The sequence below is a fragment of the Ammospiza caudacuta genome, chromosome 1 (genome assembly GCF_027887145.1).
Source record: "Ammospiza caudacuta isolate bAmmCau1 chromosome 1, bAmmCau1.pri, whole genome shotgun sequence".
NCBI lineage: Eukaryota > Metazoa > Chordata > Aves > Passeriformes > Passerellidae > Ammospiza > Ammospiza caudacuta.
The window spans coordinates 117855784-117881988 of record NC_080593.1 but is presented as its reverse complement, the minus strand read 5'-3'; the positions used below and the strand labels follow the sequence as shown (position 1 = coordinate 117881988).

The following is a 26205-nucleotide window of genomic DNA, read 5'->3' as shown; positions in this document are numbered from 1 at the left end:
AACCTTTAGGTTTTAAGTAGCAACCCTCACTAAAATAGGAGTTTTCCTGTGCAAAAAAGTGATTCATGCACTTCCCGTTTAAGGCCTTATCCTAAGCAAGAGCTTGCTCTTGTAGAAATCTTGTAATTATTGCAGAAAGCATGGATAAACTGCCAAGAAATCAAAAAACAATTCAGAAAATAACATGCCAATATATAGTATTTCAATAACCAAATACATTTAAGCATGACAAAGGTTTATGAACACTAAGCTAGAAAGCATATCAAGTTGCCTCAGCTTCCTAAAGCGACATCATGGGTGTGAAGAGTTGTTTAAGCTACTGGCACTGAAGCTTAGATGATGGTTGTATTAAACAAACAGCAACAGGAATAACTATTAGACAGATCTCCCTGCCTCATCATTCAATCCATCGACCCAGAAATAAGTTAATCCTCCCACCTAGCAGCAAACACAGTCTGTGACTGATGATCAGACTAGGTTCAGAAACTAAAGTAGATTCTCTCTAAGTTCTTCCTGCAAATTCACAGCAGTAGTGTAACAGAGGGCCATGAGATGCAGCAATATGCATGCAGGTACCATGGTTAGAGTGTCAAACTAGTAAAAATGTAGTAAAAGAATACATCAACTGCCACAAACATATGAGTATGCTCTGACTACTAAAGCAAGTAGAAAACATCATGAAGTTAACAGTTAGTAAAGGGCTCGTGGGGGTGAACCCTATATCCTAGCAATTGTCAGAGACATGAGGGTGAATATTAATTTAATGAATGAAGAGAACTTTATTTCGTTCTAATAGATCCAAACCGATTGCAAACACAAGAAAAATATCTTAATTTCCATGAAGAATTAGCATATTCAGAATATCTGAAAGGGAAATATGCCTTTAACAATTATGCCTCCAGTCTTCCACAAACATGCTTTTTTATGAAAGCTCTCAACTACTAGAAAATGCTATAAATTAAATTAGAAAGTACACTTGTGTGGAAATCAAGAAATTACATGAAATTGGTTTATAAAAACCAATTATTTCAGATATTTAGTCTGTCTAACCAGGACTAAGGTGCTATATGAATTAATGTTTTTAAATAATGAATTTCCATGAAATAAATCTGAAATAGATATTAAAAAGATAGTATTCAAGTACACAGGAAAAGTCAGTATTCATACCAATTTAGACAACATCAGCATTACTTAGTGTCATCATGGATCTCTCTTACTGCAGTGTCTGACAGAATATCCTCTTTCAATTACTGCTTATTTTTTCTCATCAACAATGACTTGTTAAGTAACAGTCAATGCAATACAGAACATCCCCCTCAACAACAAAACCAAGGCCACTGACTCAGCCTGGTAACAAGCACAGTTATCTCTCTACAACTATGAATGTTTTCTGAGGAGAAGCAATTTTAATATTTCTTAGTCTTATGCTGCTGCCGCAAGACAACCAAACTTACCTACACAGCTTATTTAAACTCAAAAAGCTTAACAGCTTCCAGAACAGTCATTTTAATCCTGACTAGCTGCTGTAAAACCACTTCTAGTTCTCTAAAAGTTACGTGTGCAGCTGACACTAGCTCAAACACCACACTTCCACAAAAGAGTTGCTCAACTTATCGTAACAGGCAATTACCAACTAAGCAGTTTGGACAAAAGTATTTCTCAGTCCGTCCAGCTACTGAAGCCATTACTAAGACTAAAGATGCAAGGGAAGAAATAATCTAAAGAGACACAAACAAACAATTTGGTCCAACACCTCATCTTTACAGACCTAAAAACACTGAAAAGGAATAGTGAAACCCAAAGACTCACAGAGCTAAACACCTGGGCATGCCACAGCACACACAGCAGCAAGCTTGCAGAGCCCAGCACTGGGGAGATCCAGAACAGCCTGCAGCTGGGAGAGAACAACAGGACACTATTTGCTTGTGCAGACATGAACAGCAGTAGAGCTGAGACTGCTACACAGAACATTAAGAATGCAAAGGCCACACTGAGTATCTTTCATGGAATGTAGATTTTTGATTGGGGGTTTTTTGGGGAAGGAGGGGGCTGGGGCTAGGTGTGTTTTTGCATCAGACTAGTTTTACTAGACTACCAGCTCACAGGACCAAATACTGGACTACAATTTCTAACAGGCATATGTGCATTCCTTAAGCATATCTTCCAGTCTGGCCTCATTCAAAAGGAATTCAGTTTGTGTACTCCCACATGGAAAACAGACTGCAGTAAATAGAATTAACTTCTGTAACATGCTCCTAATCCAAACTAGGATGATAATGAAAAAGTAAAATATTATTGAGCTATCATACAAGAAGGACACACAAATGGATCTCACAGACATGCAACAGTGTTAGCTTCAGCTGTCCCTGTAAGGTGCAACATACTCCTGCAGTGAGGTATGCTGCAGCTTCCATGTGTTCCCATTACTACAACAGGGCTTTCCTTGGGGCTGCAGTGATCTGCTAAAGACAACACAAAATGAGCACTGTTGCACAGAAATATCTGGCCAGAAAAACCTGAATTCTAGAGTTTGATTCTCTTAAGCAAGTGAGTTCATTGTTAAGCAATCCAAACAAATTTTATCAAGTTCTCCACTTATGCCTCTGTTCAAGATTCATCCTGTTCAGTGATGGATTGAAAGCAGATGTATAAGGCTAGCACCAAATAAGAGAAGGGCTAGTGCTGTGACTCAGTAAGCACCAACCAAAACCATAAATAGTTCACGTGTTTCCTTAGCAACAGGTGTAAAATGAACCTTCTCTCATCAAACAGAAGTTGTTACAGCTTAATAAATATAGAGATAGCATGAGTAACACCTACCAGTTTTGGCTAACAGTAAACCAAAAAATGCTCAATGCAGATAGAACACAGTAATCTTAGTCATTATGGACATTTGTGTACCTTAACACTCGTAAGTAAAATATCTCTTAAGAATTACCTCGTCATATTTCTTATTTTTGCTATTCCTTCAGCATCTTTGTACCCAAGATCAGAAATGATACAGTGGAATTCAGATATGCTGATAAACCAAGACTGGATTAGAAAAGAAATATCCTGTGTTTTAAAAATCATATTAGATACAGTTAAACTTTTAACTAAGTCCAGTACACTATCATTCACTGCACAGAATTTATAAATTATTAAGTACATCAGCATACAGTCTACTCAGTGTATGAAAGCTTTCAATTAATATTTTTAATTTATGTATGATATATTTAAGAAGCTAGCCAGAAGCCTCTCTGCTCGAATAAAATTTATAAATTATAGTCAAAAGCACTTAGGTTGCCATTTTGGCTGGACAATTTGCATGCATTCAAAACAACAACCAGACTGCAAAGAGCCACTGAGTCAGAGGCACCAGGAAAGGCATGATCTGCTGAAACACAGCTGAACTTCATTCGTTATCTAAGGAGATTAACAGAATCAGTTCCAAAGCCAGTAGCAAAATTAGTACTTTTGCCTACAGACAATCTGCTCCAATTTTAGAAAACAAGGACCAATATAGGTATGTAGTCACATGGTCACACTATATACTAAGGGTTTGATTATAAAGCTGTTTTATGCAGACATTTACTTGTTTTTGAACTTAAAAATATTCAGCCACCTTGATAGTCTGCAATCCACAACTATAATAGTAAAAATGCCCAGAGCAGAAAAAGCCCAAAGTAAGCTGGTCATATCTTTCTATGCCTTTTTCTTAGAACTTCCAATGAGGCACAGGTGCCAGGTGCCTTTTCAAGTAAAGAAGCTGTAAAATAAGTAAGATTTTACCTATGAAGTTCACTGAAATATTACATTTTTATATACACATGCACATATGTAGGCATGCGTTTATGAATGTATGTCCATCCACTGATTTGCTGTACCACAAAAAGCACATACATGAGTCTAGGGATCATGTACCTGTCCTGTCAGTTTCTAAAGGTATCCTAAAATGCTTTTAGAAAAGGAAACAGGCAACTCTGTCTTAGGGAACAGTCAAATACATTTAAAAGATATAGCTACCAGTATGAGCATCTTAAACTTGCTTCATCACAAGTGCAGACAGTGACGCTGACTGCTTTATAGTAAAGTGACTGACAACACAAGAATAGCCAATATATGTTCTTAACCTCAAAAGTCAGTCTGAATTTTGGAAGGTGTTTTGAAACTTAGAGCATTTACCAGTCCCTTCTTGACTGAAATATTTACTGTCTTGAACTTGTGTTTTTAAATATCCTATGAAAAGTGAGCCAAGTGTTTTCTTCTACCTTGGAAATGCAAACATGTCCTCTAGAGAACTCTTGATTAAAGGTAGCAAACACATCACAATTTCACAACAGGATTTTGTCTTTACCAAATCTTGCATGTATGCACAAAGAAAGATTGTTTAGAGAAATGGAAATTCTTGGCAATATAGAAGACTTAAGCCAAATAGTGAGGCAGTATGAATTCCAGTCTTATAAATCTGACAAAGCTTGAGGAAGTTACAGTGCAAATGCCAAACAATACATCACAACAAGAAAAGGATATATTAGCAAATTTTTAACTTCACAGACACCAAAGAAAGCTGCAAGACGAAGTACATAGTCTATGAATGCTGATGATAGAGAGCTTAACCAGAATAAAGGGAAAGTGAAAAGTTAGTGGAGCAAAATGGTAAACAATTTTTATGATTACTTACCGTATCCCATATCTGAAGCTTTATCTGTTTTCCATCAATAGTGATCATTCGAGCCCCAAATTCTACACCTGAACAGATTTTACAAAACATTACATTATTAGCACATATCAGAAAGAAGAATGTCAACTACTACAAAAGCAAGAACATAAGTTTAAATTCAATCAATGTTGTAGGAAAATACTCTCTTTCACAATCTGCTTTTAGCCAATTTTCCAGCAGCTTGAAAAAGCTTTCTAGAAGAAAGGTAACTGTTACTGTCCAAGCATCTGGGATGTATTTCCAACAAAGGTTTCCAAACCACTTGGTAGCTCTAGATTACAGGGAGAAACACACCCCTTTGAATGTAAACAGGAAATTGAATAGTCACAGTTATTTTAACACTCTACCAATGACTGATTGCTGGGGCCAGTTTAGAAGAAATTCAACCTACCATTCCTTATCAATAAAATGATCTATTAAGGGAGCATACAAAGTCACCTTTGACAAGATAAATTTTATTACTGTATTAGTTAAAATTCACCTGTCTTTATGAAAAAAAAAAAAATCCAAAGTTCTAGCTAGTTAAAGATCAAGTTTTATAACTGAGGGGAAAAAAAGTGTGTTCCAAATAGACAAAAGTAACTTCTTCAGTAAAAAATTCAGCCTTCTATACCATTTTAAAAGCACTTGAGACCATAAACAAAGTCATGTATGAACTGAGGTCATTCATGCAGCAGTTAAAATCTAACAAATGGCTAGAGATAGTGGACATATTTAAATACTATCACGCTTCCATTAATCTATAACCATTATTTAATAAAAAAAAAAAGATCTGCTAGCTGAAGTTTCACTTAAATTGGTCACTGTCTAGACGTGGACCCAAGACATTCAATTACGCAGCCCTGAGTTGAAATATTCCAAATGTCTTTTCAAGAGCTTGCTTAGAATATTTGAGGGTGCAGTGTTGCTTCCTGTGGAATGACTTTTGGGGAAAGGGGCAGAGTTCCCCAACAGGATATTGCAGCCAAATAAAAGCCATTGGCCAAAGACCATTGTGCTTTTTAGCAACCAAATAATTTGCAGCAACTGTATGCAAAGAAATTGAAAAAATGGAGGTGGAGAGGCAGCAAGGAGGAAGCAGGTGAATGACACTGCTCTTCCTGAAGTTGACTGTAAAGCCAGGGGAAGGTCCTTGCCCTACTACACATTTAAACACTGAAGGTTTTATCTGATCTCAAAATGTGACTATAGAGCTGCTGATTTAAACTCAATGACCATCTTAAATGTTTAGCTTCTGCAAACAACCCCATAAAAATGAAAACTATATTTATCTTATTTTATCAAAATACATGCCAGGAAAAAATACTGAATTTGAAAAAACACAAACAGTTTGATGGCAAGCTTGTTCTCAAGGAAGGAATAGAAGCTGACCCTGTTTATAATAAGGATGTGTCCTACAGGCAGTGGGCAAAACAGCTAGAATGTTTACAATGGTTTATTTAATCAACACATTTTCAGGACTTTTAATACAACCATTAGGGCATTTATTAGCTTAACTCAACCCACTCCATCTCCCCCACAGGGGCATTCATATGACTTTGAACCCATGTTCTTTATTTATCTGTCTTTCCAAATCTGTTGGGGTAATTGGGAGAACCTGGCCAAAATACACACATGCCTTCACAGTTAAGGTGGCATTTCCAGCCTCTTCCAATGCCCTTAGGGATGGCTTAAAAACAGAGGCCAGACAAAACCAAGGAGAATAAAAAGCAGTTATATTTACTGAAGGGCCTTCAGGTACACAGGGCAGATAAAGGCCTCCCTCCCCCGAGGGGCTACACCCAAAAATGGATGACCAGTCATGGGTTTTCGTACTTTTGTAGGTTTGGGCCATATGCATATTGGGGGCTAATTTCCCAATTACAGAGTCAGGTAATGAACTGGTTTACCCCAAGTTTGCTCCCCCTCCCCAAATCACTTCTGTTTACGTTTTCAGGGCCTGAGACAGTAAAGTGTCTTGTCTTTGATTTCCAGACCTAGAGAGGAACTGTTTTGTCTGACCAAAATTTGAAAACAGTAGCTAACACTCTATATGCAGTTTAGAGTTATACTGAAGAATTGCAGGATTACAAATACATGAAAAATATAAAAGCTAAAATCCTTCTTCCCTCCTTTTCAAGCAGCTTCCCAGGCTCTATTACTACATTCCTCACTATGTTGCTTCCAGGTTCACCGCCTCATCTTACTGGCTTCACTTTCTGCCCTGCTCCCAGATTTCAGCTAACAGTATGCCAAGCAAGGAACTGGCACTACAACCACCCTGCTGAGGTGAAGCTGTTCCGCAGTGCCTATCAGTCTGAGGTGACAGGGCTGCCAAATGCATGAGTGATATATAAGGTGTCATATATTTGGCAGGCCTTAAGAAGAAAGTATGATAATAAGTCATGCCTCCCTAAAGTACTCAGGCTCTTTATTCAGCCAGCCTATCTGCTGCCAAGACCTCACAAATATTCAAAAACTCATGTTAGCCAAAGAAATTGAACTATACAACAGGCACACACAAGGTGTGAAAGGACTGTCAAGAGAAAGAGAATTCATAATCAAGCCACCTGATACATTCTGTTACATGAAGAAAATCTGTTTATATTTCAAGCAGCTATTTCAGTACTCCCAAACATAGGAAGCCTACCTACTCCAGGGCACAAACTAAAAATAGAGACTGGGATACATTTTGTGCAGGGCTCATGATTAAAGCTGATAGGTTCCTTGAAAGAGCATGAACAAGTTGAAAGGTTCTGTAACCTCCTCTGAGACTAGCATCTGTTATGCTTAACATCAAAACTGATCTGCAGACTAAATCTGCCCTAGAATTTACTACTACACAATTCCTCTTATTTTGTGTGGAAAGATAAATAAAAGTTGGTATTATTTACTGTAGTTAGATCAGAGGCAATGTGTCAATGTGTATTCATTCCCCTGGTATCAAATCACACCAAACACAAATGGTCCACATCCAGTTGAAGAGTTGGGAAAGAAAATCCCTATCCTTTCCAAAAGCAAATACATTCACACTTCAGTCCTCTATTCAAAAGTCAGTTTCCCCAAATAAATTTTTTTATTCATTTTTAAGGGTAACTTTGCTACAGTTTATCTCTAACTTGTCTTCAAGGTTTTGTGGCTAGGGTACTTTACGTTCCCTACCACAAAAATGCCACTTCCATCACTATCAGCGCATTTCAAGCTTGTACAATTCTTCTGTGCCTGCTTTTCTGAAGAGAGTTTAGATACTGCAGCTATGAACTTTTCAAATTGTTTCAGATTTCACCCTCCCAACAGAAAACCCCAAGCTGACTTTATGAGCTAAAAAATACTCATTAGCTAGAGATTCACTGCCACCTTAATACAGCACAAATCCTGCACTTCTGCAGCACAACAAACTCATAAATGCATGCTGAGGTACCCCAACCACTTAACTTCTAATAATGGGCAGCACAAAAAGGACCTACCAATAGTGAGATCATGGACTGGTTGAAACCGCTTGTCTGTGAACTGTAACAATAAACATGATTTCCCAACACCTAAAAGAAAGAAAAGAAATAAGTGTTAAACAAATTTTTAAAGACGTCTGTAAAGAACCAATAGAAATTAATTCAAGGAAGTATTACACATTGCTTAAAATTAATTACTGGAACTGAAGGTATTAGAACTCATACTTTGAAGTGTACGAAACTTTTTAATTACAACTTTAAAAGTTCTAGAAACATTATAGTCAAAGCAGATCTTTTCAAAAATTGAACAAAAATTAATTATTCTTTTGAGAAAGTAGTTCTGCTTTAAAATTAAGTGGAAAACAAGTTTTCGCACAGACCTTCAAAGTACCATTTTATATCCTCTCTCCTCAACAACTACAGGGCTTGCTACTCCTCACAACCCTTTATCTGCTTCTCCTGCAGTACTTTCAGCTTTTTTCCAAGCTAACTATTTCCTCAATAGCATCAGTCTCCCATCTATCTCTGTATCTATCCACTGAGGTAACCACAGCATGTCTGTGGCTGCTCACAGCCACTATATGCTGCTACCCACTGGTTCCCCCCCAGGCAAAAAGCATTCCAGGAAGAGTCAGACAGGTAACACAAACACCGACCCCCTCAGACAACTCGTGTCAGAAATCATCATAACTATTTCCCATTACACGGACACTGGTCAGCAAATGGGCAAGTTCTTCTGTATGTGAAAGCACAGAAAAGTAGAAGTTAATGCAGTCAGCAAGAGTACTCAAACTACCTAGGTTTGTAAATATACTACTTTTTACAGTTATTTTTTCCTTCTTTTACTTGGAGGGGTTATTCTTCCTGGTCTGTGCAGTCAAACTTCATCTTTTCAGCCCTTAAAATTTGACAGCAATATATTTGGTTTAAACTCTGAGCTACTATCACATAACATACTATACTGTAGCATCCAAGTTCCTGCTGTACTTTGTTTTATCTGTCCAGCAAGATAAAGCTATTCTAGCCACATACTAGAGGTCAGCAACAACTCATCATAAGAGACATATCTAGTAATAAAAGATAGCAAAACAAAGAGATAAGGAAAAGAGCCACACTACTGACAAAAGATACACATACCAGAAGTTTGCATATAGTGACACTGGCCTTTCTAGTACCAAATTCAGCAAAGTTTTTTAGTATGGTTTAATAAGGAAACAAAGCCTACAGAAATATAATCACCACATATTTTAGTTTGGACTTTAATTCTAAGACCAGTAGCCAGTTTCAACCAAATCTAACAGAAACAGGAAACCTGCATTTAGTTTTGTCACAAAATGAGTTGTGGCCAACTGATGGCACTCAGATTAATATCCCAAACAAGGCAGCAATTCCAACAGCCTAAGCCAGTTGCTAGTGCTGCTGTCTCTACTCTGTCCTACAGTATGCACCAGTCCATTTCTCCACAAAGCTTAGATGAGTTCTGAGGCAATTTCAGCCATCTGCTGGGTTAGCATGCTAATCTGACAAGAGGAGTGACAAAGCAAACAGAAATGGCTTAATGCAGGGTCAGACAAGCCTAAGAGTTAGTTCAAATGAGGAAAAAGAAATGCAGCAGCCAGCAGATCAATAACAGAGTGGCATGGAGCTGTAGTCCAAGGCAAAATTTGCAGCATCTGCCTTACTAGATTTATTTTCTTTAGCTTTCTGGCTTATGATGGCAAGCTGTCAGAACAAAAGCAGCTTTGAAGCGGGTATAGATTCTGTCTGTAAAAAATTAGTTAACATAAGAGAAGTTGAGGAGGAGTGGGGGAAAGAACTGCAGGGAAAAAAGAAACAGAAAGGCAGAATATGGGAGCTGTAGGGACAGAACACAAAACTGCACAAAATTTTAAAATATTAATAATTCTACTCAGAGAACAGCTCTTGTCACAGCTGGTGAGCGAGCCTAGCAGGGGAGGGACTACACCAGATTTGCTGTTTGCAAACAGAGATGGGCTGGTGGGAGATGTGGTGGCTGGAGGTCATCTGGAGCACAGTGATTGAGAAATTACAGAATTTTCAATATTGGGTGAAACAAGGAGGAGCATCAATACAACTTCCACACTGCACTTTCAGATTCTGGCCTATTCAAGAGACTTATTCAGAGAGTTCCTTGGGAAGCAGCCTTTAAAAAGAAAGGAGTCCAGGAAAGACAGGCATGCTTCAAAACAGAAGTCTTGAAGGCACAGGAACAGACTGTCCCTATGTGCTGAAAGATGAGCCAACAAGGAAAATGACCAGCCTGGATGAGTAAAGAGCTCTTGAAGGAACTAAGGAAAAAAACCAGGATGTATCACTTTTGGAAGGAGGGTCAGGTATCTCTGGAAATGCTTAAGGGAATTGCTAGGTCATGTAGGAAAAAAATTAGAGAGGCAAAAGTCCAGATAGACCTCAATGTGGCCACTTCTCTAAAGGACAATAAAAAATATTTTTATGAATACACTAATGGCAAAAGGAATGGCAAGGACAACCTCTATTCTCTACCAGATGTGAGAGGGAATTTAGTAACTAAAGATGAGGAAGAGTGCTTAACACTTTCTTTGCCTCAGCTTTCAACAGAAAGACAGGCTGTCCTCAGGACAACTGTCCTCCTGGGCTGGTAGATGGTGTCAGGGAGCAGAAGAGCCCCTCTGTTATCCAGAATGAAGCAGTCAAAGACGTGCTGAGCCACTAAGACGCTCACAGATCTATGGGAGCAGATGGGATCCATCTGGTGATGAGGAAGCTGGCACATGAGCTTGTGAAGGTGCTGTCATTTACCATCAGTCCTAGCTCAGCTGGGAAGTCCTAGATGACTGCAAGCTGGCCAGTGTGATGCCCATCCACAGGAAGGGCTGGAAAGGAGGATCTAGGAAACTACAGGCCAGTCAGTCTGATCTCAGTGCCCAGAGAGATTATGGAACAGATCATCTTGAGTGCCACACAGCACCTACAGGATGGCCAGGGGATCAGACCCAACCAGCATGGATTTAGGAGGGGCAAGTTGTGCTTCATCAACTTGATCTCCTTCTATGACCAGGTGACCCACCTGGTGGATCTGGGAAAGGCTGTAGATGTTGTCCACCTGGACTTCAGCAAGGCCTCTGACACTGTATCCCACAGCACCCTCCTAGAAAATCTGGTAGGATACAGCTTTGACAGATGCTCTCTTCACTGGGTGAACCACTGGGCTGGATGGGCCCAGAGAGTGGTGGTGAACAGTGCTGTGGCCAGTCATCCGTGGTGTCCCCAGAGATCAGTGTGGAGCCAGTCCTGTTAATATCTTCACTGATGACGTGGATGAGGGGATGAGTCCACCATCAGTAAATCTGCAGATGACACTAGGCTGGGAGCATATGCCAATCTGTTGGAGGGTAGGAGGGCTCTGCAAAGGGACATGGGATGGTTGGATGGATGGGCAGAGTCCAATAAAATGAAGATTAACAAGTCCAAGTGCATTTTGGCCACAATAACCCCCTGCAACATTACAGGCTGGGGACAGTGTGGCTGGACAGTGCCCAGGCAGAAAGGGACCTGGGGTGCTGGTCAAGAGCTGACTGAACATGAGCCAGCAGTGTGCCCTGGGGGCCAAGAAGGCCAAGGGCATCCTGGCCTGCATCAGGAACAGTGTGCCCAGCAGGAGCAGGGAGATCATTCTGCCCCTGTACTCGGCACAGGCGAGGCCACACCTTGAGTGCTGTGTCCAGTTCTGGCCCCTCAGTTTGGGAAGGACCTTGAGAGGCTTGAGCACATCCAGAGGAGGCAACGAGGTGAGGGGCTGGGAACACAAACCCTGTGAGGAACGACTGAGGGAGCTGGGGGTGTTTAGCCTGGAAATAGGAGAGACCTTATCACTCTCTACAACTCCCTGAAAGGTGATTGTAGTCAGGTGGGGGTTGGTATCTTTCTCCAGGCAACCACTGGCAGAATAAGAGGACACAGTCTTAAGCTGCATCAGGGGAAGTTTAGGTTAGACATCTGAAAAAAAATTCTTCACTGATTGATTGGGCAATGGAACTGTCTGCCCAGGGAGGTGGTGGAGTCACAATCCCAGGATGCGCTGAAAAAAAGACTGGATGCAGGACTCAGTGCCATGGTTTAGTTGATGAGGAGGTGTTAGGTTAGGTCATAGGCTGGACTTAATGATCTCAAAGGTCTTTTCTACCCTAGCTGATTCTGTGAACACTGTTCTTATACACAGATAACTTTTGTATCACCAGTTAAATAAAACTGCCCCACTGGAGAACATAATCACTGCCTCACTTAAAAAAAAACCTGCAAGTCACACCAGAGATAGCTTTTGCCATTAACCTTGCAAAGCGATTTCAGTTTCAATGGATAAAACCTTAAACCAATCCAGTATTCCTGCACAAATCTTACAAATGTTGGAACATTTCAACATTTCAAAATCTAATGAACAAAATGACATTTGATTAGGTATTCCAGCACTAGTTCTCAAGTGGCAATCTGATATTTCTTCTCCTTCTAAGGCTGGTGACCAAGTCAGTTGAATTGAGCCTACAAACACCAGCCTCAGCAGAGTGAAGACGACAGACAAGCCCAGCCCCTTTGATGCAGGCTCGGTCTCAGACTGGCACAAGATGACTGCACTTCCAGTCACTCCTCCATAGCAGTCCTTTTAGGAGCAGACTGCAGGCTGATGGGCTCACACAGAGAAAGCAAAGAAATAACTAGTTTCTCTTTAATGCCATTCTTGCTGGTTCAGAACCTTCCAACAAAAAACCCCATCTCAAAGTTGACTGCTGTTGACCGAATTAGAAGGTTTCATTTTAATTTTATGGTTTTCAGATACTGCATGTTCGTATCACAAAAGTTCTTATGAAAACAGTTTGCAGTCCAAATCACTTCCAGGGCTTGAGCTAACTCCCCTATCATAGACAGGAGCACGTATCACAAACAGGAGCTGTATATGAATGCCTGAGTAGTTTACCACCTTGTGACACAAACAGATGCAGCAAAGATCAGTTAACGGCTGCAGGCAGCTAATTCTGTGGCATGCAGGTGGTTTAAAGTAACTACACCAGTTAACTCTAAGAACAGAGTGGCTGCTTACCAGGTATCTTGTTCACTTAGCACGGTAAATATTACACCTGAAATGAGGCAGACACTGTGAGAAGTAGATGAGAACATCTTGATGACAGTCAATTGCAGAATGCAAAAGGGATAGATTCAGTTATTTATTAACCCATTCTCCATTTTACTGCCACAATTATTTTAATATAGCTTCAGATAAATCACCCCAGGAAAAAAAATCCAGTGTTTTCATATGAGAGAGCTTGGATACCCTTCAACAACCACAGCAAACAAAAGCTCTTTCTTAAGAACAAATGAAAACAATGGATTATGTGCTCAGAAGGAAGGCAGCTTGCTTCTTTGCAAGTGCCTGTTTTAGGATCCCTTCATTGCTTCCTAGCACTCAAACAATGATGGGAGTAGAACTTGTGCTACAGCAATTTTACCCTCCAGCTTTAAATTCTGATCCAGCAGACTGAGTTGATTCTCTAAATTCCTCTACCTCCCTTAACAGCTTCCTCTTAATCTGGGTGCAACTCAGTTTCCTTAGACAAGGCATTGCCAGAAGTTTGTTGCTGTCCACTCAGGCCCAGCTTCAACACAGCCCTTCTTTATATACTTGTGTTTATTTCAGGGCTCAGCAGTAAAGCTACCCTTCTCACTCATATGCAACAAGCTACACCAAGAAATGAATCCTGGACAGTACTACACTCTTCCAAAACACCAGTATGTGCATGAGACTAGGGCTACATCAAAAGGGAATGGTTCTTCTTTTCAGTAACAGGCTGCACTCATAGCACTTAAAAAAAAAAAAAAAAAACAACAACAAAAAACCAGCTCTGGAACCACAGCACAGGTGATGGTACAGCTGAGCAAGTTTTTGGCTAAGACAGCTGATTTGCTTCCTTCTCCCTTTCTTGATTCCCTGTGAATAGGGCAAAGAAAGTTCAGTTACTGGCTGCAGAGTCAGGTGTGTACTACTGAATATGAGGAGAACTTGCAGGCTTTTCTTACCTGTAGACAAAACTCTTCAGTGTTCCCTCCACTGATGTTTGCCTTGAAAACCTGACCTGGTTCAAAACTAATAATGTGTCAAAAAAGAGGGTAGGGGGAGGTTGAGTTTCCTTACTTGCTCACCTAAGCATCAGTATAGCCCCAGAAAGGTGACAGAGGAAAAGAACTGCAGTAATAGTCCTCTCAACCATGGAATAAAAACTGAATGCTAAAAAAAATCTCCTATGTCAATCTGCCTGCTGTCTCTGGTGAGCAGACACTCCTTCCCACACACCTCCACCTCCTTACCCAAAAGGGCTCTTGCATTCTTTTAAGTGTACCTACTATTTGTTTAGTTTTGTTTTTCAAATCATCTTCATGAGCTGAGCTGGCCTTTGAAGGATCACACAAGCAGCGATGCTGAGAGCTAAGAGGCAGCAGAGCTCATAGTTGAGACAAGAAGTGGTAACAAGGTCTGCTCATTTTGGCAGCAGATAAACCCTGGATTAATTCAACAGTCTCACAGAACTGTTTTTCTTGTACTTGATGGTGATCAATCAGTCCACCACACACGGAGATGAAGACCTTCTTCCCTTTGATATCTTGCTCTCACTAATCTTCCTAGATCCAGTTTCCTTCCTTGAAAGTACTCCAGACTGTGGAAAGCACAACCACAAGACCAAATCACATGGTTCAGGCACTAAGTGAAAAGCTAACCTAAAAAGAAGGTAGTTTTCTACTGCATTAGTGGGTGGATCCAGATCATGGCAGACTATCACAGTCACCACAAGGTAAGGGGAGCAAGAACTCCTTCTTTCACATGTAACCAACTGTGTCAGCTTGGCTGTCCATGAAACCAGTGCCACAAAAACAACCAAGCTGAAACAAGCTTCTTGCTTTCTTACCTTCCTTCAGAAAAACAGACAAAAATAAATCTTAAAAATAGGGTAACACAGCTTCAAATAATGGGCAAGATTATATATATTATTATTACATATAATATATAAAAATAGATTATTATCTAGATTATACATATAGGAACCCAGATTTTAAAACTAACTTTGATTTTAACCAGGTAATCACACATTACAAATGTCACAAGATATATACCTTTAACCTGGTTTATGAGATACTTTTAGTTCTTTCCAGTAGTCTGCAGAGCTTCCAGATGTTTCATAAGCCCTTTTCTTATCACAGGCTACCATTCATTCCCTCTCTCCTCCCTTTTTAACCACAGCAGCTTTATCAAACTCTGGAAAGTGCAGTATTATCTTTTCATGGGCCTAGGCATAGTAAGACATGAACCTAAAGCAAGGATTTTTCTTAATCTCATCTCAGTCAGTTATGTTTTAGTCAGAACTCTACCATCAAGTGGGAAAGCTTTATTTACATTTATTGGAAGGACAAATGAAAACATTCCGAACTGTCACATACGGAGCAAAGGGAGCTCACGTACAAATGTAAGCATGGACAAGAACAGAAGAAAAACAACCTCTAAAATCCTTCATGCTGCCTATGTAATTTCAGGAAAAGTAATAAAAATGGCTCTTTTACAGCTGATTTAGTGTCAACACTTCAACATTTTCAATAGCATATTCAAAGCCAATGATGTAAATTTTTCCTTTCTACTAACAATTAGCACAGGCATACAAAGTTAAAGGAGCTGTTCAGCTTTACCATATTGCAGTTTGTAGGGCACTGCTCCACTGCTAACTATATGTTTTAAAGGTAAGTAAAAATGATTTCCAAATAAAATTAAGCTACATGTGAGTCTATAAAAAAACTTCATTTTCTGCATGAAAATGAAGTTAGAAACTGCCAGCCGTTCATAATAACATGGTTTTAGATGAAATTGGAGGTGGGGTTGGGTTAGATGTTTTTGAGTGGCAAGGTGTCTGGGGTTTCTTTTAAAAAAATAAGTATTAAGAATTAGTACAAGTGTGCACACAGCCACTTGTTTCAGCAGCCTCATGAAACCTTTTGTATAGACATAGTTTGTTAATTCTAGTTAACTTCTAAGAGGCTAAGAGGATGTTCTTATACAATACCTAATATCTGCTCTTTTGGGATTAAAGCATAATTGAAAGGGTCTCAAAGCAAGATGTAAGTAGTACAGATCAGTCCTCTGGTTTTCAGCACAAACAAGTTCATGAGCTATTGCAGGATATTAACATCAGATCTGGTGAGATGAAAACCAGTTTAGCCAAGAAGTACTACTACATACTTAGATAAAATAAGGGCAAAAGACTCTAATCATACACATAACTAGCTACTAACAACTGTTGTTCCAGAGCAAAGACATTAGAAGTATTTCACAAAGAGGATTGAAAAAGAAAGTAAATTCGATTGCTTAATTTCAACATTTGAAAGTCTCCTAGACAAGTGAAATGGCTGACTAGACAGCTTACTTTACTCTAGAAAGTGAGAATTAGATCACCAAGCAAGTCTATTTTCTTTCATCATCACCTTCTAATAGGAGTAACTTAGAGACACTCTTGGTCTAGGAGCAGCAACTGCCTGCTGAAATTGAAAGGTGAGTGAAAGTCCATTATGCAAAAAGCTCAGAGTTGCTGCAGTAACAGATTTAAGAAAGCAGGTGGACTTGCTCATGGAAAATGCAGCAACACTGATCGTAAAAAGACACTGAGATAGGCTGCAACTGACGAGTTATGCTGGTGGCAAGAAATGTGACCATTTCAAAACTAGTACTTGAGGTATCCTAAAGTTCAGGAGCATTCTCTGCTGGAATCTAGCAAACACACTGTAATATAAGAAAATTATGATTAATGTGTATTACTCTGAAAAAATATTCCAGCTGTCATCTTCACAGAAATCTTGTTATCATTCCCAGTTTATTACCAGCATGTACATGGGACACTGCTGCTAACAAACATATAAGTAAAGATTTTACCATTACATAGAAAAAAAAAAAAGACAGACTTTCAGCCACCAACTGCACAAACAGACAATTCTCATAGGCCAACAGGATTTATCCTAGCTCAGATCAAAGATCATCTCAACTTCAACTGGTGGCCAAAGGTGGATGTATAGGGAAGAGTGGATGAAGACATCAATCAAAATCAAAGACCATCAACCATAAAGGCAAAGATCTCAGAGGTACAGCCCTATACAGCATGCACCACTCATGCTTCTAAATTCATTTGCAAACTCCTACAATGCTTTGGAAATAGCCAAATCAGAGGATTTTTCCTGGTAAACTCTCACAGTACTCAGTATTACACAGTACTTGTATTTTTCTCTTCAAACTCCATAGCTCCGGCCCCACTGCTACAATGTAAAAACACAGATTTATGTCCATGTTTTTTAGCACCTGGAATACAACTATGCCATTTCAGGTCTCTCCCATAACAGAAAACTAACTAGATCCTAAACCAGTTCCAATTATACAGAATGCCATTTTTATATATTAAAAAACTCAGTTAAGAACCAGACTAGGAGCAATTCCATGTTCATAAAGCTACCATGCTGAAGTACCAGAGAAAGAAAAGAAGTCAGTGAATGACAATGACCAATGAAACAGGGAATGCTAAGGGACAAGAACTGTTGAGCACAAGGTATAGTCTTGCACAGTCAGTTTCTGTGGCTGTCATTTTAAGAGACTGAGATCATCCTGAATTCCTGTGTTTAAGCAAATGAAAGCATGTGGAATCACAATTCAGAGAAGGCACACAGGGGTGTCTTGTGTAACTCCAGGGGGATTTCGTTGGTTTGCTTATGGATGGCACAACCTACTTTGTTTTTCAGTGCTGAAAGAGGAGCTAAATGTTAACATCAGTCCTCAGCTGAGTCTCTTAGTTTTCTCCTACAGTTTGTTTACAACTAACTGCTGAGTCACCAGGCAGCTGAGGCATTTCCAAAGACTCTAAATCAAATACCAGAAGCAAATTTCTTGATTGCTATTAAATCTACATGGTCTGCAAGGCCATATCTTCTCTGGCTGGCACACTGTGGGAATCCACCATGGGAACTGAAGAGGACAGTCACCATCCACTCTTAATTTTCACTGTCAGAAGTTTGAGTTCAATGGCCTTCATCTGAGGAAGAGCAGTAATACCCAGACTGCCACCACCATCTTGGCAACTGTGCACAACATAAATTGGCTCTTCAGTACTTACTCTATTGGAATACTTAAAAGGCTCACAGGAGATCTAAATAAAAGCAAAACCAACTTACCATTACTGACATATTCAATTCACTTCAAAAATAATCATTGCAGTAGCTTTAATTAGCTTCCTGTAGCAACTCAAGAATACAAGCCACAAGAATTAAAAAAAAACAAAAAGCTAACCAAAAAGCCAACAACGAAACTGTGAACTGTTTTTCTCTCTGTGTTTCCTGTCTCTTACTCTTCTGATATTTGGCCCTTAAGCAGCTGCAACAACTTCAGAAATGACACATCCATTCTGTATTTCACATTTCAAGCAACTCAAATTCAAGAGTGCAGTACAGACCATTACACTAAGGATATTTCTTTGTAAAAATTTAATCAGTATACAATCAATATACCAAAGCAACTGTAAGCTGCTGTCTACCACTTTAGTGACTACAGTTTTTAGAGATGCACCAGAATTGGCTACCTGTTCTGAACTATCATTCTGAACTGTGCACTACCATCTTGCATCACCCCAGCCTGACAAACCTCTTCTTCCTTCTCCTGAATTTGCACAGGTAATATCCTGTTGTCCTGTCCTGGCTTGATGAACTGGCACTCAAGCGAACACTCTGCAAAATTTTCAGTTATCATCTACAGCCTAAGGCTTCCAACATGGCCATTACAGGTGTGATATATTTCTAACAATTCATCTGTATTACATCTGCTACTGCAGAATCCTAAAAAAGCTTTCAGAGTTTAAATGTACATTTAAAAAGCAGATCAAAGTCACATAGTAGTTGCACCCAGTGTACTTAACAACCTCATGTGTAATGCAACTACAATGTATAATTATACTCCACCAACAGATAATTTGGTTCATAGGTCTGAAGTATGAAGGCACCTTCAGAATAACACCTAAAAAACAGGTGTGTCATCAAACTTATTAGAGAAGGCATTTAGGCAGGTATGAGGAAAACAACAAGGAAAACACACAATACACAGGCACAACGGTCAACTAAGTTAGCTACCTTGTCCTGACAATAGTTTGATCAAAGTATGCTACTCCCATCCATACTAGGCCAAAGAAGCATAAAACATATTGGCAAAGGAGACTCAAGCAGCAATTCCTATCAGCATATGGCTCTGCATTTGTAAGCACTATTATTTGTCACACAGCAGCCAATAACAAATAGAATGGAGTAAGTTTTTGAGAAATGTTCAAGGCTAGGTTGGATGGGGCCTTGAGCAATGTGATCTAGTGGGAGCTGTTCCTGCCCATACTGGGGGGGAGGTTGTGAGTAGATCATCTTTAAGCCCCAGTCCAATCCCCTGATATTCTATGAGTCAATACGTTTTTAAAAAATGACATGAAACATGTGGAAAAGCAGTGGCGTGTGTACATACATACACATAAAAAAGAGGTCCCTATAAATTAGACTGGAAGAGCCAATGCTTTTAATTCTGCTTTGACAGCGTGTCTTCACACAATTTGTTACAGCAGCTCCAGCCGAGACTGGAAAGAGCATCCTTGCAGCCCGAGCTGAAGGTACCTCGCAGCAATGAGACAGAAACTCATCACAAAACTGCGGGGAGGAGTGCGGCCTCGCTACCACAAGGCTGCAAACCACGGGCACTACCCAGGTCTAGGTTTCGCTGTGACAGCGCCTTCTCCCTCTCGGCGGGCCCGCTCTGCCGCCGCAGCCGAGGCCGTGACACAGCCCGAGCTGCCCGCGGCCCGTCCGCCAGGCCCGGAGGCGGCTGCCAGCGGCCCAAGGCCGTCGGGAGACAAGGCCGAGGCCGCGGGCGGGGCCCGGCGCAGAGGCGGGGGGGAGACACCGCCTCTTCCTCGCGCGGAGCCACCACGTCGGCGGCACTGCCAACACTGCGGAAATGGGCGCGGGGAGCCGGGCCTTCCTCTCCGTGTCCGGCCCCGCTCCGGCGCGGCCCGGGCCGGGCTCACCCACCTGTGTCTCCGATGATGATGTACTTGAAGAGGTACGCGTAGGCCATGGCCGCTCCCGGGCTGCCGCTCCCGGGCTGTCCCGCTCTCGCTCCGGCGTGACGCGCGCGCTCGCCGCCCGGGCTCGCGCTGCGGAGAGGCGGAAACGGGTTAACGGCCCCCGGGCGGCGCCTCCGCCCGCTCGCTCCCTCCTACCTCCGCCCCCGCGCCGCCGCTGGCGGAGGGGCTCTGCTCGCCCGGTCCTGCTGTCCGCCCTCCCTCGCTCCCTCCCACCGCGGCCCCGCAGGCGCCGGGAAAGCCGGAACGCGGCGGCGGCGGCGAGAACAATAAACAGGCGCCGAGCGGCCCCCGGACCCTCCGGCGACGTCAGCGCCCGCCCCCTCACGCCGCCCCGCCTCCGACCCGGAAATGCTGAGGCGCTCCGCCGCCTCCCGCCGCACGCAGGGCGGAGCCTCGGCCCCCGCCCCGCGGGACTGAGGGCGGTGGCGGCGGCTCCGGGCCGGGGGCCTTTGGGGAGATGCCACCCCTGCGTGCCGAGCTCATCGGGCTGGGAAAGAACCCTGGGGTCCTAGAGCCCTACCCGTGACCAAACACCACCGTGTCAGCTAGACTGGCGCACTGAGTGCCACATCCAGTCTTTCTTTACCAGGGACCGTGACTTCCCCTCCTCCCTTGGTAGCCCATCCCAGTGTCTAAGCACCCTTTCTGTGAAAAAGTTCTTCCTAGTCTCCAACCTCAATTTCCCCTGGTACAGTTTGACACTGTGTCCTGTCATGCTGTCGCTGGTCGCTGGGAGAGGCAGCCGACCCTCCGCTGGTTGTAACCTCCTTTCAGGGAGTTGTAAGGACTGATGTCAGCCCTGAGCCTCTTTTTTGGCCAGGCTAAACCCCAGCTCCCTCAGCCGCTCCTCACGGGATTGATAATCCAGACTCGTAGCCCTTCCTTGGACCAGCTCCAGCACCTCAATGTCCTTCCTAAACTGAGAGGCCCAAAGCATAAACCCTCTGAGAATAGCCAGCAATGATCTGTTTGGTAGAAGTGTATCTTCATCACATGTGTTCTGACCTGAAAGGGTATTTTCCCTTTCTGTTTCTGTCTTTCCTCACTGAACTGAAAGCAATGAACCAGGGGAGTAACCAAAATTCACAGCTGGTGTTTAGGACTTTAATTTCTTAGAGCTCACATGGGATTGGTAAGCTGGAAGAGGCTTCAAGGTCTTCCATAGTCTCAGCTGCTTCATGAGGTGTCTGGTGTACCCTGACCTTTGGACATGGGCAGTCAAAGGCAGCCTGGCTCACGTATCACAGCCATGCTGAGGCTACACCAGATGCCAAAGGTAAATGTGGCAGGACACTCCAGTCAGGTCATGCTGGTGATGCTTTGGGATTCCCTTCAGCTCGGCTCTTTGTGGGCTGGGGGTACTGTTCAAGAGCTATTGGCACATTTTTCATATAAACTGACATTTTACTCCTCTTCTGGCTCTCTGGTGGAATGGGAGTAAAAGGTGTCTGTCTTTTAACTTTATAGAGGATTTTATTTGTGGTCAACAGCTTGGACAACATTGATCTACATGGCTTCTAACAGGTGTGCATCCAACTTACTTGTAAAAATCTTCAATAAAGCTTATTGTGCCAAATCCTGTTGTCATATTTCATGACCTGAAACGCAAAATGAAGCTTTTTTTTAAGAAAACAAAAATCCTGTCTACTGTGGATGTGTAACGCCCCCCCCAACCCCACCCCAAACAACACTAGAAAGTGGAAGGAGCTCATTTATATACTCTAAACATATCTATCTTTTCCACATGAAAAATTCTGAGCACTTGTCAGATGTTTGCCTTCTATTTTTTTTCTCCTCTGTACTTCTGCTAATTTCACAACACTATTTATTAAGTGTAGAGCCCAAAGAGCAGTTCTCACGTGTCTCTAACCAGCCTCATCACCTCAAAACCAGCAAACGAGTATTTCCAGTCTTACCCCTCTCTGAATGTGTTTGTTTGTTTTTAATCAACAACATATGAATTCTTGATACTAGATCCCTATTCTAGACAGTTACTACTCAAAAGTATCCATACATTTGGTATTTCCCTATTAGCACTGTTGTTCCTCTTGCTGAATTTCAAGAATTTTGATTGTGGCCCCTCAGTTTAGCATAAATATTTGATTTTTTTCTCTTTTCATATCATCTCTGCCATTTTGTTACCCAGGCTGTTCATGACAATATTGAATAGGTCTTGCATGGACACGACAGGACATTGAGAAGTGGCATGTAAAATTTTGTCCTAGTTTAAAAACCCTCTCCACACTGAAAAGAGCCATTTCTCTATTATTTTATTTGCAACTAGTTTTGATGTACATTTTTTTTAATAAACAATTCCTAGCCAGAATGAGTTTTCTCAGAGTAGCAGATTTTTGCCTTGCTTCCTATGAAAGTTAGGCTACTGTTTGCACATATTCCTGTGTGTCTCTGTTTCCTGCCCTAATAATGATCATGAAATCTGGCATCTGGATGGAGCAGGGTACCTCAACTGAAGGAAAGGCTGCAGTTGGGGTCAGCTGTCAAACCCAATCAAGAATTCACAATAAAACAAGTCTTCTCAAGTGCTCCCTCAGCAGCTAAGCCCTTCAGCTGGCATTCTGACCCCATGCTGTTGGCATGGGTTTGTGTGACCTCAACCCCTGGAGACAAAGCTGTAGGAGATCAGGCCATAAGCAGATAAGATCTCATCCAGTATAAGTAAAGGTTGCTCTGCTAGGGATGGGGTAGCTCTGCTCCTCCTAATCTGCTTGTGGACCCTCCCTTGTTCTAGCGCTGTCAGAGTCATCTCTGAATAGAAGTGGCTAAGCTTTAATTTTTTTATATTAGCTTTCAGGCAAAATCATTCTGGATCCCACAGCCACACCAACAAACTAAATAACCTCATCAGTTGGATCCCATCTCTGTCCATGCATCCTCACTGCTCCCAAAGGGCCATGTTGTTGTGAAGGCTAAAGCTCACTCTGTGAGGTCAGTCATGCAGACAGGTATCAACTCTCAAGGTGAGCTCTCTCCTGTAGCTGCCTCCCCTGTGATTGGCAGGATGAGGTAGAACTGTGCGGGCTTTCGTGTCCTTCACCTTTCCTTCAGAGCTCTGTTTTTGTTCATCACATGCTCCAAGTCTCCATTAGTACTACTGGGGATTCCTACATGACTGAGCCACGAAAGGTATTACTCTGAAGGTTGGTCAAGTCTTGACACTCTGTCCTCAACATCCCAGGGTGTTAAGTTGCAAGTGTGTTTGATGGTGACAGACTTTTTAATAGGACTGTAGTGATAGGATAAGGGGTTTTAAATTAAGAGAAGGAAGATTTAGACTGGCTATGTGGGAAATTTTTTTTAGTGTGAGATTGGTGAAGCACTGGAAAAGATCACCCAGAGAGGTGATAGAAGTCCCATCCCTAGCTGCAAACCAATTAGGTTGAAGATGTCCCTGCTTATTGCAGGGAGGTTTGGGCTCAATGGTCCTTATAGGTTCTTTCCAACCCAAACTATTTTATCTTTGTATGAGTACATGATTCTTTTTACCTCACTGATGGGATTTGGTCTCATAGTTCCCAAATTATCTGATCTGCTAGGCTTCTAGACAAGCCAAATTGGCCTGATGTGATTGAATGAGATCTGGTAAGAAAAGGGAATTCTATTTTGCTGATGGGGGAAAAGTACAGAGAGTGCAGAATGAGATGGAAGGTGACTGACATCAGGGCTGAGCTGTCTGAGAGCCGACAGGCGGGCGCAGTTCAGAGGGAAGGCAGCCCTACCTGTTTGTGCTTTGGCAGCCTGGTGAGCCAGGCAGTAACCAGCTTGTAGGTGACTCACATGGCAGGGCAGTGCCCCACTGACTCCTGTGGCTGCTCAGCTTGGCCAACACCTGCACTGTGGACAGATAACCAGGCCTCTGCTGGTTAGCCAGGCAGCCAAGCTGCTCTGGGGAGTGCCTCAGTCATTTGTGATGGTTAGGGTCACTGATGATCACTGATGATCATTGCATCAGTGTTTGGCATAGTTTTTGAATCAGTGTTTGGGATAGTTATTTAACCAGTGTTTGGCGGAGGCATGCAAGGATAATATGCAAGAATTTGTGGCTTTTGCTATCCCATTTGCTGCTGGAGAAGAGACTGTTCCTAACTTATTGAATATTATCCACTGTTCTACAAATCTGAGATGCCTCCAACTAGAGATTAATGCAAAATTGATTTTCTCCAAGTTATGTGTACCATATATCATGTTAAGTACTAATAAGAGGCACGCAAATAGCTACTAAAATAATTTTCACTTTTTTCATTTTCATCTTTTTACTTCTCACCTGCTAAATTTACCTTTTCCACAGAAATTAATATCTTCTTTTGTTAAGCACTAATAGTTTGATAGAAGGCTACCATGTAGTCAGACTCACTTATTAAAAAAAATATTAGCCAGTTGATATAAAAGAAGCATTGGTAATTCCATATTGAAGAATTGCAGAGAATTGTTTTTCTTTAGTTTCTTTTTTTTAATTAATGTTGTCATGACTGCTTATCTGTAATGATTTTACATCACATGATGAAATATTTCACTATGATGACTATGTCAGGATTATATTCAGGCAAATATGGGAAGGTTTCTGGATACACTTTGGAAAACTATAACTTGCTGTTTATTCTGTGTCACTCAGTTTTTTCCTGAATTTTCCACTTAGCAAACTCACTTGGGGTTTACAGAAAGACCAGAGGCTTTGCAGGATCCTTACCACAAAAAATATGATTTAAGGAAGAGGCTTGGAGTCATCCAAAGCTCGACATACTCTCCAGAGTAAAGCATTAGACTGGATTTTTTCAACAGAAATTAAAACACAAAAGCAGAACTCAGTCATAACATTTGAATACCAGCATTTTAAATATATTTTTTACAGTAGTATCATTTAACTGTTAGAAGTATATCTCGACCCACACTTCAGTCTAGCTTAAAAATTTTAAATCATTCAGTTGTACAGTTAAATTTTCTATACAGATGCTGAGTAGGAAATGTTATTTTCTGGTGCCTGTCATTTAACTTGTCTGCATGTACTTCTTCTGGACATTAAGTGTATGCTATAATTTTTCTTATTTGTGAATAAAGATTAGATTTGTATTATCCTTAACAAACAAGGCAATATACAGTACATTTTATTTATTATAAATATTGAGAATGTGACCCCACTTCATATAGAAATAAATATAAAGAGCAGATCCTGCAAGAAGACAAGTATAGTTAAATCTCAATGAAGATCTGCCTTTGTAAAGATAATTTTTAAATACATGTTAAGCCTGTAAAGGTGAACTGGAGACAGCTTCTGAGTTGAGTAGGTAGAAATCCATGTCTATGAGTGATGTGTGGCTTGGGTTTTGCAGGTCCTAGATCAGGCAGCTTTGCCTGAAATTTCAGCTAACAGCTGGATATTTGTGCACAGTTTACATTGGTACTTTTGATCTGGTGGAAAAAGAGGTTTGGAAATTAGTTTTTTTTTAAAAACCATTCCTTTACAATAGTATAGTGTTTAACTAACAGCTTAAATTAAATTCTCTTGACTAAACACATTTGTCAGTCACATTTGTCCAGTCACTGTAATTATTGAATGCTTTGTTACAGTTCAATTACATTGATAAGTAATTTTTGGAAGTGAAAAATTCAGTTCCAATAGCATTTTTTTTGCTTTCAAAATATAATCTTGAGACTAAAGGCAGTGTAACAAAAAGTAAAGTATAGTTCTAGAGTTCCCAACTGTATTTATATATTAGGTTCTTGCTCCCCTGGAAATATTTGCATGACCTATGCTTTATCCCTGTTTATTTGTTTATGGCCTTTGCCACTGTTATCATTTCACCCTGTTTTTCCTTGCAAATAAACTTATTTTTCACTGCCTTGATGTAATAATAAACAGCTTGATAAGAAACAATGTGAT

At 41.1% G+C, this 26205-nt stretch overlaps 1 protein-coding gene across 1 annotated transcript in view; it reads right to left on the bottom strand.

Annotated features, from left to right (window-relative positions):
* The window catches only part of RAB2A (RAB2A, member RAS oncogene family), a 45296-nt gene extending 24760 nt beyond the window's left edge, over positions 1–20536 (bottom strand). The window contains exons 1-3 of the mRNA XM_058821307.1: positions 20254–20536; positions 8149–8220; positions 4664–4731 (exon numbers count right to left, since the gene is read on the bottom strand). Of these exons, the coding sequence (XP_058677290.1) occupies positions 4664–4731; positions 8149–8220; positions 20254–20299 (186 nt within the window). The 5' untranslated portion in view covers positions 20300–20536. The remainder of the gene's footprint in view (positions 1–4663; positions 4732–8148; positions 8221–20253) is intronic.
* Between the last annotated feature and the right edge of the window lie 5669 nt (positions 20537–26205).